The sequence below is a fragment of the Oncorhynchus tshawytscha genome, linkage group LG19 (assembly GCF_018296145.1).
Source record: "Oncorhynchus tshawytscha isolate Ot180627B linkage group LG19, Otsh_v2.0, whole genome shotgun sequence".
NCBI lineage: Eukaryota > Metazoa > Chordata > Actinopteri > Salmoniformes > Salmonidae > Oncorhynchus > Oncorhynchus tshawytscha.
In genome coordinates, this window is record NC_056447.1 from 5,864,323 (window position 1) to 5,880,772 (window position 16,450).

General features: G+C 44.7%; 1 protein-coding gene across 10 annotated transcripts in view; it reads right to left on the minus strand.

Annotated features, from left to right (window-relative positions):
- The window catches only part of myo9ab (myosin IXAb), a 177,179-nt gene that overhangs the window by 32,203 nt on the left and 128,526 nt on the right, over window positions 1-16,450 (minus strand). For 7 of the 10 annotated variants that reach the window (XM_042301305.1, XM_042301309.1, XM_042301308.1 and 4 more), the window contains 14 exons: window positions 15,865-15,940; window positions 15,545-15,682; window positions 15,242-15,281; window positions 14,178-14,300; window positions 13,665-13,745; window positions 13,248-13,358; window positions 11,833-11,955; window positions 11,471-11,620; window positions 10,489-10,790; window positions 6,078-7,433; window positions 5,664-5,760; window positions 4,967-5,185; window positions 3,652-3,752; window positions 3,168-3,289 (listed from right to left, as the gene is read on the minus strand). In XM_042301305.1, coding sequence (XP_042157239.1) covers window positions 3,168-3,289; window positions 3,652-3,752; window positions 4,967-5,185; window positions 5,664-5,760; window positions 6,078-7,433; window positions 10,489-10,790; window positions 11,471-11,620; window positions 11,833-11,955; window positions 13,248-13,358; window positions 13,665-13,745; window positions 14,178-14,300; window positions 15,242-15,281; window positions 15,545-15,682; window positions 15,865-15,940 — 3,039 coding nt within the window. The remainder of the gene's footprint in view (window positions 1-3,167; window positions 3,290-3,651; window positions 3,753-4,966; window positions 5,186-5,663; window positions 5,761-6,077; window positions 7,434-10,488; window positions 10,791-11,470; window positions 11,621-11,832; window positions 11,956-13,247; window positions 13,359-13,664; window positions 13,746-14,177; window positions 14,301-15,241; window positions 15,282-15,544; window positions 15,683-15,864; window positions 15,941-16,450) is intronic. The other 3 variants (XM_042301306.1, XM_042301312.1, XM_042301311.1) reach the window with 3 other exon arrangements.

The following is a 16,450-nucleotide window of genomic DNA, read 5'->3' on the forward strand; positions in this document are numbered from 1 at the left end:
ATTGGATAAGAAACGAATAATTAAAAAAAAAAAAAAATGTAGCTAACAAATAGACCTAGAAGTTAAAGATATAATCAGATAAAACATATGAGAAACTGTTTGTTAACCAAGCCTGTATGTCCAGGATTTTATGCATTACAGGTGAACTACAGGTGAAGTCACTCAATCCAGTCCCAGAGGCTTGTTGGGGGGACCATACCAAGGACTCCTGGTGACAGCTAGCTGAAAAAGCTACCCGGATTCATATCGCACGGCGGGAGGGTAAGACATATTGAACTGTCGAACAATAAACAGTGTTCGAGAGGAGAACTGGAATTAACAGAATTCCGGGGGCCATCTCTCGAATGAAGTAATCCTCCCTGTCCTATCACCCCTGTTTTTGTTCATAGAAGTGAAGGTGTGTCTGGCTCTTGCTAGTGATGTGTTCTCGGGGAGAGGGTGGGGCTTCACATGGAAGCTGTTCGTCTGAGCTGTCTTATCGTGGGTAACATATTCCTGATACAGCACGTCCTACTTGAGTATGCGGAGAGTGGTAATTTGACCCATGGATTAGACAATGAGGATTTTGTTCCAAAAACAAGCATAAGAGATCCCTAGATCTGGGTAGACAGGAAGTTAGAGTAGAGGTTGGGAAGGATCTCTCAATGGGGTTTATGAAGACCAAATGGGGTCTCTAACTACATGGCAGTCTAGGACTCTGAGCTATTATGGCATACAGTGCCTTGCGAAAGTATTCGGCCCCCTTGAACTTTGCGACCTTTTGCCACATTTCAGGCTTCAAACATAAAGATATAAAACTGTATTTTTTTGTGAAGAATCAACAACAAGTGGGACACAATCATGACGTGGAACAACATTTATTGGATATTTCAAACTTTTTTAACAAATCCAAAATTGGGCGTGCAAAATTATTCAGCCCCTTTACTTTCAGTGCAGCAAACGCTCTCCAGTAGTTCAGTGAGGATCTCTGAATGATCCAATGTTGACCTAAATGACTAATGATGATAAATACAATCCACCTGTGTGTAATCAAGTCTCTGTAGAAATGCACCTGCACTGTGATAGTCTCAGAGGTCCGTTAAAAGCGCAGAGAGCATCATGAAGAATAAGGAACACACCAGGCAGGTCCGAGATACTGTTGTGAAGAATTGGTTTGATAGTATGTTCGGAAAATGGGAAAAAATATTATGATCACTGTATTATGGGCTACATTCACCTGTGTGACTGTTTTAGTTTTATGGGGCTGTTGTCTAATTCCCTGTGTATGAGGCATTATTTCCAGGACTCTGGAGAAATCGATGAAAATAGATGGTGAGGTACCAGGGGATTCCAGGTTCTGACCCGCGGAGTGCTGAATGTATGTCTACAGGACAAGTGGACGAATCTGGATCCTTCAGTTGCTGGGAATTTGTTTGAAGAGACCATTTTTGATGTTTAGGGAGGCTAGGTTGTATTCCGTTTCAATAATAGACTGTTTTTTTATGAAGATTGTAACGAAAATCCTGATAAGAAGAGTTATGATTCTGATGTAGGCCTGAGAAACAATTATGGCGAATGCAAGTGTTGGGTTATGTTCAGGTGATGTTTTGATGACAAGAAATATCTCTAATAAAAATAGAAATAGGCTTTTTAATATTACAATATAACTACAATATGTGATTGGATGTATAATGTTTAATCAAAGGGTGGATATGTTAAGGGAATTTTTATCTATAATGACTAATTATGTATACTTTTCAATCAGGATGTACTAATCAGAATACTATTATGCTACTGTAACATGTATGAATTTTCTCTCCTGATCCCAGTATTGAATATAATGTAGTGAATGTGGTCAAGAGTTTAGAACAATGACGGTCTGTTCCTTGGTACAAATGAAGGAACTAAATCTCCAGACTGTCTAGAATGCTTATCTACACTGACTGACCTTGGCTCTAGGCGAGGAGGGAAGGCTTGAGAGCTATAGAGCCTTTCTACCAGTGTCAAGAAGAGACGGAACATTTAGAAAACGCTGACGTCATTTTCAGTTTATAACCTGTGCATATACAGTGCCTTGCGAAAGTATTGTATTTGTATTTGTACACTTCAACTATGACAGACAAAATGAGAAAAAAAAATCCAGAAAATCACATTGTAGGATTTTTAATGAATTTATTTGCAAATTATGGTGGAATTTTTTTTTCTCATTTTGTCTGTCATAGATGAAGTGTACCTATGATGAAAATGACAGGCCTCATCTTTTTAAGTGGGAGAACTTGCACAATTGGTGGCTGACTAAATACTTTTTTGCCCCACTGTACCTCAATTACCTTGTACCCCTGCAAATCGACTCGGTGCTGGTACCCAGTGTATATAGCCAAGTTATTGTTAATCATGGGGCTCCCGAGTAGCACAGCAGACTAAGGCACTGCATCTCAGTGCTAGAGCCGTCACTACAGGCTGTATCACAACCAGTGTTGATTGGGAGTCCCTTGTGTTAGAGTTTGGCCATCCTTGTAAATAAGAATTTGTTCTTAACAGACTTGCCTGGTTAAATAATATTTTTTAAATTTTTTTATTGTATTTATTCCTTGTGTTATTATTTTTTCTCTGTCTTGTTCAGAAGGGCTCTTAATGAAGCATTTCACTGTTAGTCTACACCTGTTGTTTATAAAGCATGTGACTTTCTTTTTGTTGGAATGTCGCATGTCCAGTGTTATACACTATGATTATCAACAAGGGGCTATTCGTTCTCTGGAAAATGATGAACAACATGGAAGATGTTTTCCAGAGAACGTGTTCATTTGCCGGCAGAAATGTGTTCAACATCCACTGAAGTAACGTTAGCTAGGAAGTTTACCAGATGGCGTCAGTAGCTGCCATGGTAACCAAACAAACAGACTCTAGTTTCGATGCAAACCCGATCAGTCCTAGCTGACCTAATATCAAATTCAACAATGCCAATTATGTTTTCAATTCGACTTTTACTTTCAAAGGCAGCTCAAACATAGAACATGTCAGAATAAACTATAAACATTTGAATTCTACCGTGCAAATATACCATGTGTTATTGGGGAATAACACACGCTCCAGAATGCCCGTCAAGCCAGCAGAAACAAGTATTCAACAATGTCATGGTATGAACAACTTTATTGTCCATTGGGCGCGCGCACACACAGTGTAATTACCTGTCTTGTCGGTGCAGTCTCCCTGTGTGGACTCACTCCTGGTGGTCTGCTGCTTCTCTCTGGACAGCTTCTTCTCTGCATGCTTGGCCTTGCCCCAGAAACGCATCTTCCCTCGCACTCTGCTGCCACAAACAGAGTCAACACAGGCAGTTTAGAACAAACCTTTATTCTATTTCGATTGGGCCGACCAGATTCGCCAGTGTGTGTGCTGGTTCGGATTTGTCTTTGTATAAGGGTAATAGTCTGTTTAATACAATATGAGCTCCATTTGTGCCTCTGCATAATGATTGTAATATAATAATAATAATAAATGCCATTTAGAAGACACGTATCCACCGTCCTGTGTGAATCCATTTTTCGTATGGGTGGTCCCGGGAATCGAACCCACAATCCTTACGTTGCAAGAGCCATGCTCTATCAACTGAGACATTGCGTCTTGCTACTGTAATATGGGCTAGAGAGCAGGAGAGGGTGCTGTAGCTACCTTCCATCCTGACTGGATGTCTTCCCAAGCGCTGCTACCTTGCCCAGGTCCCCTGAAGACATAGTCTTGTGGAACTTCTTATGCTCTTCCTTGTGAGAAGCCTGGGAGAATAGAAAGTTAGGGTGTAGCAAGGTAAGTCTTGATACCAAACATAGGGATGTGAAATATTTTCAATATTGATTGATTGGGCATCAAAACGCTCAGGCTATTTTGCCATGTCTTTGAGTCATATGCTGAAAAGGCAGAAGAGACACATTTGAGACATGAAAATGCATTGTCCTATAGAGGGCAGTGCGATCAAACCTGAATCTCAGAACAAAGAAATACATCCACGTTGGATGTTCCTACAGCCATCCATCCATCACTCATTCATTCTGCACAAAACAACAGCCAACAGTCCACAAACAATCTAACATGTCTGAATACTGAGACATAGACATGTTTACATGTAGAGTACAGACATATTTGATCAGAAAACTACGATTTCAAACTAAAATAGATATGACTGGGTGAGGGAGGGAGGGTGCTCATGCTCGGAAAGACCTGTTAGGGAGATAATAAAAGGTATTAATGAAATGGTGTCAATGGTAGAAGGTTCCAGCATGCATCACCGATTGCACTTCTGGCTAAGACTAGTTGGACTAACCTGGTCCCAGATCTGTTTGGGATAACCTTAGGAGTTAGCAAGACAGCACAAACAGTTCTGGGACCAGGCTAAGAGGAGAGGGACATTGCATTTCTCCTCTTCCAGCAACTAGACGGATGTCACAAGATCAGAGTAGACACAAGACTACTGCCCAAGGGTCAGATCAGCTCCAGGTCAGCTCCTGACTACTGCTCCAAGGTCAGATCAACTTTTAAACCTCCAAAATGAAGGTTAAGGTTAGGGGTTAGGTTATCTGATCCTAGATCTGTGGTTTGTTAGGGGTACTGGGTGTTTATGAAGGATGATTATTCTCTTTGGGAGAAAACACAAATCTGAAACCATGACATTACCACTTACAGTTGCAGCCACGCTGTAAAGTTTTTTTAGTTGCGACAAACTATTTAAAACTATTTATTATAACTAGTTTTTCCCCCTATCTGAGAAATAAAGGAGCGTCAAGCAACGAGCTGGTAGTACAGAAACATGTCTCTGTCCAGTGGGTAAAAACTAAACGAAGTTGGAGGATGCTAGTTCTATGGGGTTAGTCGTGTTAAAAGAGTACCCTCAGGCTAGTAAGCATGGCCCCCAGAGAGAAAATAAATTGGTGGGGGTCAGTAGGAGGCAGGGGACAAGAGGGGGGTCGCTTGAACCCCTGCAGGGTCCGTTTACCATTTCAGAGTCACTGTAACAGGCCGGCTCAGTGCCCCCCTTGGGGTGGGTCAGGGGGGGCGGGGGGAGGAGGGGCAGCGTGCAGGACAGGGCGGGGGTGTAGAATGTGTCGACGTCGTCATCGTCCGACTGGCCCGCCCCCTCGGAGTTACAGCGGGTCAGGAAGTCAGAGCGGGTCCGAGACATACGGGCTTTCTTTTTGGGGCCGGGTCGGCCCACCTGCTCAACCACACACACCACAACACGTCAGTTGTCTGGGTACGTGATGGGGATGTGTGTGTGTGTGTGTGTGTGTGTGTGTGTGTGTGTGTGTGTGTGTGTGTGTGTGGAGAGGGACGGTGTGTGTGTATATGTGTTCTATGTGGTTATCACATAGAGACACACTGACAGTGAGTGACACAAATTTACAAGACATGCAACTTATACAAGCACACACTCTCACATGCACATACAAGCCACAGCTGCTGGTTCTATTAATGAGTTTAAACAATATATCAGTAGGAACTACACATCAACATAGAGTGCTTTAGTATATTACAACAGAATGAGTAACAAGTTATGTAAGTTACAGTATGTAAGTTCTTAAAAAAAAAAAACCTCCCAAGATACGTATGTGTAAACTCTTTGTGAATTGTGTACTCTGTGTGTGTGTGTGTGTGTGTGTGCCCTTTGGGTAGTGTACTTGTGCGCAACCCACCTCTTTGGTTCTCTGTCCAGCGGTGGCTCTAGAGGCGGAGGCCTCCTGTCTATGCATGGCCATTGACCGCTCCTGGTTCACCAGGTCCTTATCAGACCTACATGCAGGAAACGTTACAACTACTTGTTGACTTTCAAGTGTGCGCATTTAGTTACATATTCAAACTGATTTTCCCTGTGTTTTTGCTGATCAAGGCAATGAAAAACAACAGAAATAATAAATACATTTCTGTACATTTGGAGAAAAGAGCCCTGTGGTGATTTATTGAAATGAAAGTGTTAATTGGTACACACTGCCTGTCAGTGAACAGAGTCAAGCCAGTGTAGAGAGAAGAAATTAATTACAAAGCTTTGCTAAGTGATACTTTGACTGAGCAGCATCATTACAGCAACGTTACAGCAAAATGACACTCACTTGGAGAAGGGGAGCTTGCGTCGGGAGCAGAATGTGGTGTTGGTGGGAGGCTTCTCGGTCATACTGACAATGATGGTCTGGGTCGGGCTCTTCTTCTGTGGTGCCTTGGCTGCTGCTTTGGTGGAAACTTCCCTGCTCTCCAAGATACTGTTGGTGGAGACCCAGTTGTCCTGCACCGGCCAGCCTGCCTTCCTCTCCACCTGGCTGGGTAGGACTTCACCGGATGGGGCCTTGGGCTCGGGGACTATCTGGATGTCTACCTCGGAAGGACAAAGGCCATGGGTGGAGGTGGAGGAGGGGACCAAGCTAGACCTGTCTACCCCAGCTAAGTCTCTCCGAGGCTGGGTAACAGTCCTGGGTGGCTGGGCCTTCTCTGATACTTCCAGGCCGGCGATGGGCGTAAGTCGGGAAGCAGTGGTGGTCACACCTGTCTGGAGTGCACTCTCTTGGGCTGGCGCAGCCCACAGCTCCCCCTCCAGAGGGGTCTCCTTCTGCATGCTGATGACCACAACCACGGGCCTTCGTAAGGCGGACTCTCGCCTCTCCTTCACGGGCTTGCCTGGGCTCTCTTGCTTGGGCTCGCGGCTTTGGTCCTCAGAGGGGATATAGAAGGTAGCTTGTGGATCCTCTGCCACCACCTCCTTGATAGGGGATGGTATCATGGCGGGTAGTTCCTCCATCCTGGGGCTTGGATCATTCTCATTTACCACCTCCAGGTCATTCTGTGGCTGGGGCTGGGACTCTGGAGACCTTGGTCCATTCAAATCCTCTTGGGAAGAGGTCTGGAGCGGCGTGGACTGGGTATCATGGCAACCGGTGTAACCAGGCCTTCCCGCCTCCACATCCATGGTGGTGTCGAGCAGCTCAAAGCTCCCGTGGCTAACGGGGAAGCACGGCGAGGAGGGCTGGTGGTCGTCCAGGGGACAGGGGGTGCTGTCTGGACACGGGGGTACAGGGGTCTCCTCCTCTTGCAGAGTCCCTCCTGTGCTGTGGGTCCGCACCTTGAGTAGCTCCAGGCTGAACTGGGCCTGCTCCAGCTCCCTCATGCGCCGGCTCTGTCTCTTGGCCCGCGTCTTGTGGCAGTTGGGCTCTTCTATACTCTGGCTTCTCTCGCTCTCTCCTTCTTCCTCCTCCTTCACTAAACACGCAGACGTAGACTCCTTAGAGTCTTCAGTAGGCCAGACTGTGGAGACATCTTGGATGTCATGATTGTGGTTGATCTCGAGGACCTGTTTGTCCGAGGTGTCAGTATCCAGGCCAATGGTCCGCTCTGGCTTTCTTTCTTCTGTGGTGGGGCTCCTTTGTCCATTGAGCAACTGCTTTTCATGCATACTCTGCTCTTTTAGTTCTGTGAACCTGTAGGAAACAGTCATTGTAAGCAAACACAGTTTAAAGCAATCTTCCTTCCATTCCTTCTCGTAACCGGTGTTATTCATCAATGTAGGATCATTTGGACCTGGGAGCAATAGCGTGCAAACTTTTGTTCCAGCCCCAGCACTAAAACACTGATGTTTTCTTGAACAAACTATATGAATCAGGTGTTTGAGAACTAGGTTTGAGCAAAATCCAGCCTATGAATCCTTATTGTCCATCTTTCTATACAGGTAACTGCCAAAACAAAGGGAACACCCAGATAAAGTGTCTTAATAGGGGTTGGGCCACCTCGAGCCACCAGAAGTGCCTTGGTATATATTCTATCGTGTCTGGAACTCTATTGGAGGGATGTGACACCATTCTTCCAGGAGAAATTCTGTCATTTAGTGTTTTGTTGATGGTGGTGGAAAACGCTGCCTCAGGCACCGCTCAATTGTGTTGAGATCTGGTGACTGACACACTTTAAATGCCCTATGCTCCTTTGAGATCCCTCTTTCAAAGTCTTTGTGCTCTCTAGCCATGGTAGCCAAAATAATGGGCAACTGGGTATTTTTATACATGACCCTATGCAATGTTTCCTCTAAGCTCCAACGGGACTTGCACCATCGAGAGCATCCTGACTGGTTGCATCACTGCCTGGTATAGCAACCGCTCGGCCTCCATCCGCAAGGCACTACAGAGGGTAGTGCGTATGGCCAGGTACATCACCGGGGCCAAGCTTCCTGCCATCCAGGACCTCTATACCAGGCGGTGTCAAAGGAAGGCCCTAAGAATTGTCAAAGACTCCAGCCACCATAGTCATAGACTGTTCTCTCTGCTACTGCACGGCAAGCAGTACCGGAGCAACAAGTCTGGATCCAAAAGGCTTCTTAACAGCTTCTACCCCAAGCCATAAGTCTCCTGAACAGCTAATAAAAATTTGCATAGCCCCCCCCCTTCCTTTTTGCTGCTGCTAGTCTCTGGTTATTATCTATGCATAGTCACTTCAACTCTACCTACATGTACATATTACCTCAACTACCTCGACTAACATATGCCCACGCACATTGACTCTGTATAGCCTCGCTATTGTTATTTTACTGCTGCTCTTTAACTATTTGTCATTTTTATTTCTTACTCATATTTCTTACTCATCAATTTTTGAACTAACACTTTTTACTTAAAACTGCATTGTTGGTTAAGGGCTTGTATGTAAGAATTTCACTGTTGTATTCGGGGCATGTGACAATTTTTTTTTTTTGATTTGACTACCTTGCAGAAGAAATATCACCCCGCGCAGAGAAGCACGAGATTGAACCCTGAAGAGTGGAGGCTGTTATCTTCTTATGGCTGAGGGCAGTATTGAGTAGCTTGGATGAATAAAGTGCCCAGAGGTGCCCAGGGTAAACTGCCTGCTACTCAGTCCCAGAAGCTAAGATATGCATATTATTAGTATATTTAGATAGAAAACACTCTGTTGTTTCTAAAACTGTTTGAATTATGTCTGTGAGTATAACAGAACTCATATGGCCCTGACCTCAAGAGCCCTGAACTCAAAAACCTGAGAAAAAAATCCAAACAGGAAGTGGGAAATCTGAGGCTTGTTGGTTTTCAACTCATTCCCTATTGAATATACAGTGGGATATAGTCATATTGCACTTCCTAAGGCTTCCACTAGATGTCAACAGTCTTTAGAACCTTGTTTGATGCTTCTACTGTGAAGGAGGGGGGAATGAGAGGGGAATGAGTCAGTGGTCTGGCAGAGTGCCACAAGCTCAGTCTTGCGCGCTCTCACGTGAGAGTGAGCTCTGTTCCATTGCTTTTCTACAGACAAAGGAATTCTCCGGTTGGAACATTATTGAAGATTTATGTTAAAAACATCCTAAAGATTTATTCTATACTTCGTTTGACATGTTTCTACAGACTGTAACGGAACATTTTGACTTCGTCTGCTCGGGCGTCATGAATTTGGATTGTGTACTAAACACGCCAACAAAAAGGAGGTATTTGGACATAAATGATGAACTTTATCGAACAAATCAAACATTTATTGTGGAACTGGGATTCCTGGGAGTGCATTCTGATGAAGATCAAAGGTAAGTGAATATTTATAATGCTATTTCTGGCTTCTTTTGATTACATAACATGGCAGATATCTGTTTGGCTTGTTTTGGTCTCTGAGTGCTGTACTCAGATTATTGCATGGTGTGCTTTTTCGGTAAAGCTTTTTTGAAATCTGACACAGCGGTTGCATTAAGGAGAAGTTTATCTAAAGTTCCATGTATAACACTTGTATTTTCATCAACATTTATAATTTCTGTAAATTGAGAGTATTTCTGTAAATTGATGTGGCTCTCTGCAAAATCACCAGATGTTTTTGGAACTACTGAACATAACGCACCAATGTATACTGAGATTTTTTTATATGAACTTTATCGAACAAAACATACATGTATTGTGTAACATGAAGTCCTATGAGTGTCATCTGATGACGATCATCAAAGGTTAGTGATTAATTTTATCTCTATTTCTGCTTTTTATGACTCCTCTCTTTGGCTGGAAAAATGTCTGTGTTTTTCTGTGAATAGCACCTAACATAATCGTATGTGGAGGGCAGAGATACCGTAGAGATACCGGGGTGCAAATGAGCAAGATAAACAGTTTTGGGATGAGGAAGTTGGTCGCCGTAAAGCCTATTTGAAATCGGACACTGTGGTGGGATTAACAAGAAGTGTATCTTTAAAATGGTGTAAAATACTTCTAATGTTTGAGGAATTCTAATTATGAGATTTCTTTTGTTTGAATTTGGCGCCCTGCACTTTCACAGGCTGTTGTCATATCGATCCCGTTAACAGCTGTAAGAGGTTACAGCAGCAAAGGGAGGGAACAACTCCATATTAATGCCCATGATTTGGAAAGAGATGTTCGACGAGCCGGTGTCCACATACTTTTGGTCATGTAGTGTACTTTGTATCCCTCATTTACTCAAGTGTTTCCGTTATTTTTGGCAGTTACCTGTACCTTTCATAAAATATAAAAATGTGTCACTCCTCGTTACCTTAGGCGTGCCAGGTAGCCCCTACCCGCTGCCTGTAGCAGTGTCGCTGCACTGTTTGTCCTACAATCTCTCTCTCTGTAGGCCCGCCAGGCTGTCTGCACCGTAATGGCTGCCAGAACCCTGCGCCGGCTGATGTTTCTCCAGCTCCTCTGTATTATCAGGGCAGAGTCCTGCCACTGCAGGAACAGCCTGCGCTCCCTGTAGCCCTTCCATGCTGCCTGCAGGCACACTGCTGCCTCCTCCTGGACGGCTGGGTCCACTGCCGCCTCCGACTGTCTGAGCAGGCAGCCCCGCCACCACCTCTATGGAAAGGAGAGAATGAAGAAATATGAATGAACAAAAATGAATGAATTGACTGGGGTGATATCGTTGCATTAAGTTAGAATGAATTGCATGTGAGCTTTTGGAGCAGTGCGGAGAATCCTTTCGAGGTAAGAAATACGGATTCAGTTTGTTTTTTGTTCAATCTGACAATGATTAGGGCAGCAGACTGAGTCTCTTCTTGTTGCCAAGTATCTCTTCCATAAACAAGATGGCTTCCAGAAAAGCCCCACGTTTCTCATTTATTTATGCAATTTCCCCTCCTCCTTATAGACGGAGCATGAAGAGAAGTGCAGAGATTCTCAGGACTGAGTCATTACACAACTCCAAAAAGATGTTCTACTTCATCTCCAGAGTTACACAATAACCTAAACTGGTTACGACCAATTTTATACGTCTGTTCGTCGTGTAGAATGGAACTACTATAATCGTCTAAAAAGGTTAGTGTTAAACTTGCTGTGCGGGGAAGTTGTGTACACATGCTTTATTTAGTCTGTTATGCCAGTACAGTAACGGGGTCGTGTTCATTCAGGAAGAGATTACCTAGACTTGTCCAATAAGAAATGCTAATTTTGTGTTCTGCTGAAAAGAATGTTGCTATGGCGTGCCCTAATGAATACAACTTTGGACATGGTGCGGTGCCCTGACTTGGTCATCTCACCTGGATGACATCAGCGGCCTGTCTCGTCCTGATGAAGTGTTTCCTCTCCAGCCGGGCTCGGAAGCGGCGCTGCAGCGTGACGATGCACCGCAGCACTTCCGTGTGGAGCAGGGCCTGCAGCCGCTGCCGCTCTGCCTCCCGCAAGAACACCTGCAGTACAGAGAGAGTCCCGGTGGGGGGGAGGGGGCGCGTCAGTGACTATATACACCCACAAATGACCAGACCCACCCACAGCCAGGGAAATTCAATAGGAACAGAACGGCTGCAACGTGAGTGTGTATCAAAGTGAGAGAAAGATGAAAGAGAGAAAGAAAAAGAGAGACAAATAAAGAAAAAAAAGGGGACATCCCCAGAGTGAGTACCATTGTGTTGCCCACTTGATACCCAGCAGGTGCTAGGTGAACCTGGCGAAAGAACTCCCGGATGCCAGACTTGGTTGGTCTAGTTCTGTCTGGTAAGAGCACACGGAAGTGACGCACAAAGTCCTGCAAAGACGAGACGAAAGACAACGTTAAAGACAGCATGTCAATAGTGACCTCCGAGGGATAAAAGTTACAAGCTGTTAATAAGACTGACTACATTACAAGTGCGCGGATGTGACATCACTACGTCTACGTGCAGCTCATTGAGACTCTGGATGATGAGACTGATGACCATTGATCAGCAGTTTTCACATTTAAGTCATTTCGCAGATACTCTTACCTAGAGCTAAAGGCAGCCAGTGCATTCAACTAAGGCAGGTAATACACAGTATTGTGTATCTGGTGTGCGCATTATGATCTTCCTGTCTGGGTTGGTGCCCCCCCTTGGGTTGTGCCGTTGCGGAGATATTTGTGGGCTATACTCGGCCTTGTCTCAGGATGGTAAGTTGGTGGTTGAAGATATCCCTCTAGTGGTGTGGGTGCTGTGCTTTGGCAAAGTGGATGGGGTTATATCCTTCCTGTTTGACCCTGTCCGGGGCTATCATCGGATGGGGCCACAGTGTCTCCTGACCCCTCCTGTCTCAGCCTCCAGTATTTATGTTGCAGTAGTTTGTGTCGAGGGGCTAAGGTCAGTTTGTTATATCTGGAGTACTTCTCCTGTCTTATCCGGTGTCCTGTGTGAATTTAAGTATGCTCTCTCTAATTCTCTCTTTCTCCCGGAGGACCTGAGCCCTAGGACCATGCCTTAGGACTACCTGGCATGATGACTCCTTGCTGTCCCCAGTCCACCTGGCCGTGCTGCTGCTCCAGTTTCAACTGTTCTGCCTGCGGCTATGGAATCCTGACCTGTTCACCGGACGTACTACCTGTCCCAGACCTGCTGTTTTCAACTCTCTAGAGACAGCAAGATTGGTAGAGATACTCTTAATGATCAGCTATGAAAAGCCAACTGACATTTACTCCTGAGGTGCTGACTTGCTGCACCCTCGACAACTACTGTGATTATTATTATTTGACCATGCTGGTCATCTATGAACATTTGAACATCTTGGCCATGTTCTGTTATAATCTCCACCCGGCACAGCCAGAAGAGGACTGGCCACCCCTCATAGCCTGGTTCCTCTCTAGGTTTCTTCCTAGGTTTAGGCCTTTCTAGGGAGTTTTTCCTAGCCACCGTGCTTCTACACCTGCATTGTTTGCTGTTTGGAGTTTTAGGCTGGCTTTCTGTACAGCACTTTGAGATATCAGCTGATGTACGAAGGGCATTATAAATACATTTGATTTGATTTTGATTTGTTCTGCTAATTCTGTGCCCCATGACAGTGCTGTATCCTTATTGGTTGGCGAGGGCTTACCTGGAAGGTGTATTTGATGGAGTATCCTGATTGGCGGATGCGGACGGTCTCCAGCATGCCTGTGTACCTCAGCTGCCTGAGCACCAGGGCATCGTTGAAACGCAGTGGGAGCTGAGAGAGAGAGAGCGAGCATCGAGATAGCAGAGAGAGAGAGAGAAATATCCAGAGAGAGAAGGAAGGAGACAGAAATAAAGGCACGAAAGAAGATAGGGAGAGAGGTACAATAGAGAAAGAGAGAGATTTAGATCACACAATAACAGTAAAACATTGTATAATTGGCTATAACGGGCTATGTAATTACCAGACATTGGTTTGTTCAGTGGTTTTATTGTTCGCTGGAGCTTGTCAGCAGTTCAAGTAGTTACATTAGCATCTAACCAAACTGAAGTAGCTGTAACTACAGTAGCTTGAACACACCTTCTCTGCATTGGAGCGGATACACTTGACAAAGTAGGGCTCCGAATGACCCAGGGTCTCCATCAGCTTGTTCAGGGAGGCCTTCACACAGCAAGAGACAATTGGCATTAGCTTATTAGCACAGCAATTCATTAGCACAATAATCATTAGCATCATCACATTGACATCTCGTAATGAACATCTCATAATACATTGCATAAACCTGGCATTATAAAAGCTCATGTTATTTATTACAGTCAATTCCTGTCCAATTCCAAATCAACCTCTTGCCCCGACACTTGATGCAGATCTTAGATCATTTCTGTGACATTTTTGTGAAATGCACTTTAAGTAAATGTTTCATAATATAAATATTTCTTGACACCTGTCCAATTGTTTAAGTACTACACAAAGTGCCACGGGAATATGTAGAAGCTGAGTGTTGGAATTTGGAATTGGGCATTGGTTTAATGGCTGAAATTCTGAACGACACGAGAGGGCGAGAAAGAGGGCGAGAAAGAAATGGAGTCTTACCTGGAACTGAGCGCTGATGCTGGGCGGTTTCTTCTTCTTGTGCAGGTGGAGGAGGGACTTGGTGATGCGGTCGTGGAGGGTCACACTGCTCAGGTACCTCAGAGACTTCACGTCCAGCAGGTGCTGCACAGAGAGAGGAACCGCCGTAAGAACACGGTCAGATGAGTATGACATTTTAGGACATTTGTTACTGTTTTTGTTTTGATAAATTGGAGGAGAGGGGTATCCAGCATCAAGGTGAAAGAAAATAACAAATAAAAGTTGCAGTACATAGTGCCCTGTTCTATTGAGCGTGCAATGACGTCGGAGAAAATACATCTGCGTTTGTTGCTTGAGGTAACGGGCCGGCTCAGTGCCCCCCTTGGGGTGGGTCAGGGGGGGCGGGGGGAGGTCATTTCACTGCAGTGCTGTAATCAAGGGGTCTTCAACTTCTTCTTGCCCATGTACCCCCACTCAGGCAAACCGACAACCCCCCCCATCATATCATTTCTTGTCTTATCATCAGGTGAATGATAATGGAAAGGAGAAATAGGATTGTCAACATTTAAAAAAAATGAATCGATTTGGTAGATATTTTTTTATTTTATTTATATTTATTTATTTTTATGACCTTCCCACATAATTGAAGGAAACATAGCCTATTAGCTAGAAACTTTCCGCTAATAAGAACTATTTAGCTTGTTAAACAAAGGATAGCCATGTGTGGGCCAGAATAATACTGCGTCTGCTACTTGCGGGTGCTTTTTCAAAGCCTATGTTAGATACCTCAGTGAGTGTAATTAGCTCCAATGAGTGTAACTTCCTCAATATTAGGAATTGAGAAATAACGTTGTCATTGTAAATAAAACATTTGTTTATTCTGTTGTTGCTAGTGATATTCGTCCAACCCCAACCCCCATGTAATTAAAAAGATATATATTTTTGCAGACCCCAGGTTGAATAACCCAGCTGTTATCCATGAATTCACTATTAGCCTTTCATATGTATATCATGTTGAAGCCATAGAGAAATTCTCACTTGTACATTCACGGTGGAAAATGACCACATCTTTGTAAGGCCCTTACCTTCGGTAGGCAGGGTTTGGACTTATAGTTTTTGTTCCGCCTGTGGGAGAGAGATTGGTTGTCAGATATATTACAGAATGAACATACAGCATAAACACACATTGACCATGGATTGACCACTGCCTGACCACGGTTGTTGACTGTGGTGCGAGCTGCATGATGATGGTCAGACGGATCATGTTCACATGAGGATGCCCCTGTGCTCTCCCCAGGAGAATCATTTTGTATGAACACATATTGAACGTGAGATTGAACACCGGCTGATCAACGTTTGAGTTGATCCGACTTTGTAGTCATACTCACATGAGGATGCCCTGCGCTCTCTCCAGGAGCTTGCTGCTAGTGGAGTTGACGAAGACGCCGTCATCGAACTCCGAGCCTGAGGAAGACAGACGACCCTGTATGGAGCTACGCCCGTTACAGCCCACACCATAACCATCCCTAGAGGAAAGAGAGAGAGAGAGAGAGACAGAGACACAGAGTGAGAGAGAGAGAGACACAGAGACACAGAGAGAGAGAGAAATTGCTAATTGCTGTAGCATATACTGAACAATCACACACTGAAAGCAGAACAGCTCATTGCTCTGAGTGTCCATAAAACAGTGTGACAGCCAGGTTCATACCTGGCGGATTTCTCGTTCAGTGTGTTGGTGCCATGGATGTCTGACAAGGGGGTCCGGGGATTCTTTCTAGCGATACCTGTACGAGACCGCGATGTAAGAGAGGAGGGAGAGCGAGAAAGAGAGAGTGAGAGGATGTGTCAATTGTATAAACCTTTAAGGAGGGACATGTGGTCTCATCACCAAAAAAAACATGCATACAATGAAATACAATGAAAGTCTGTCTAGTCAGTCCGTATCATTGGTTAATGTATTGCTTAATTCACATTGGGCCATTATCAGGCAAGATGCATGCGTGTGTGATTAAAAGGCACCGCACTGCCAGACCCTCATTTTCTAAACAGTGATCAGCCACCGCCACAACCCCCCAAAAGGCTGATGAGGACAGATATGAGCGCTCCCTCCCTCCCGTCTCAACTCTCATCTCTCTTAATGGACTGATTTCCCAGCAGGTATCTCCCTGCCATGCTTTAAATGGGGAATGATAATGGGGAATGAGAGAGATATCCCCACAGGCCTGAGGCGTAATTGTATTTAACATTGAACATTTGAGACAAGCTGCATGGTTTGGAGGCTTGGAAGCTCACTC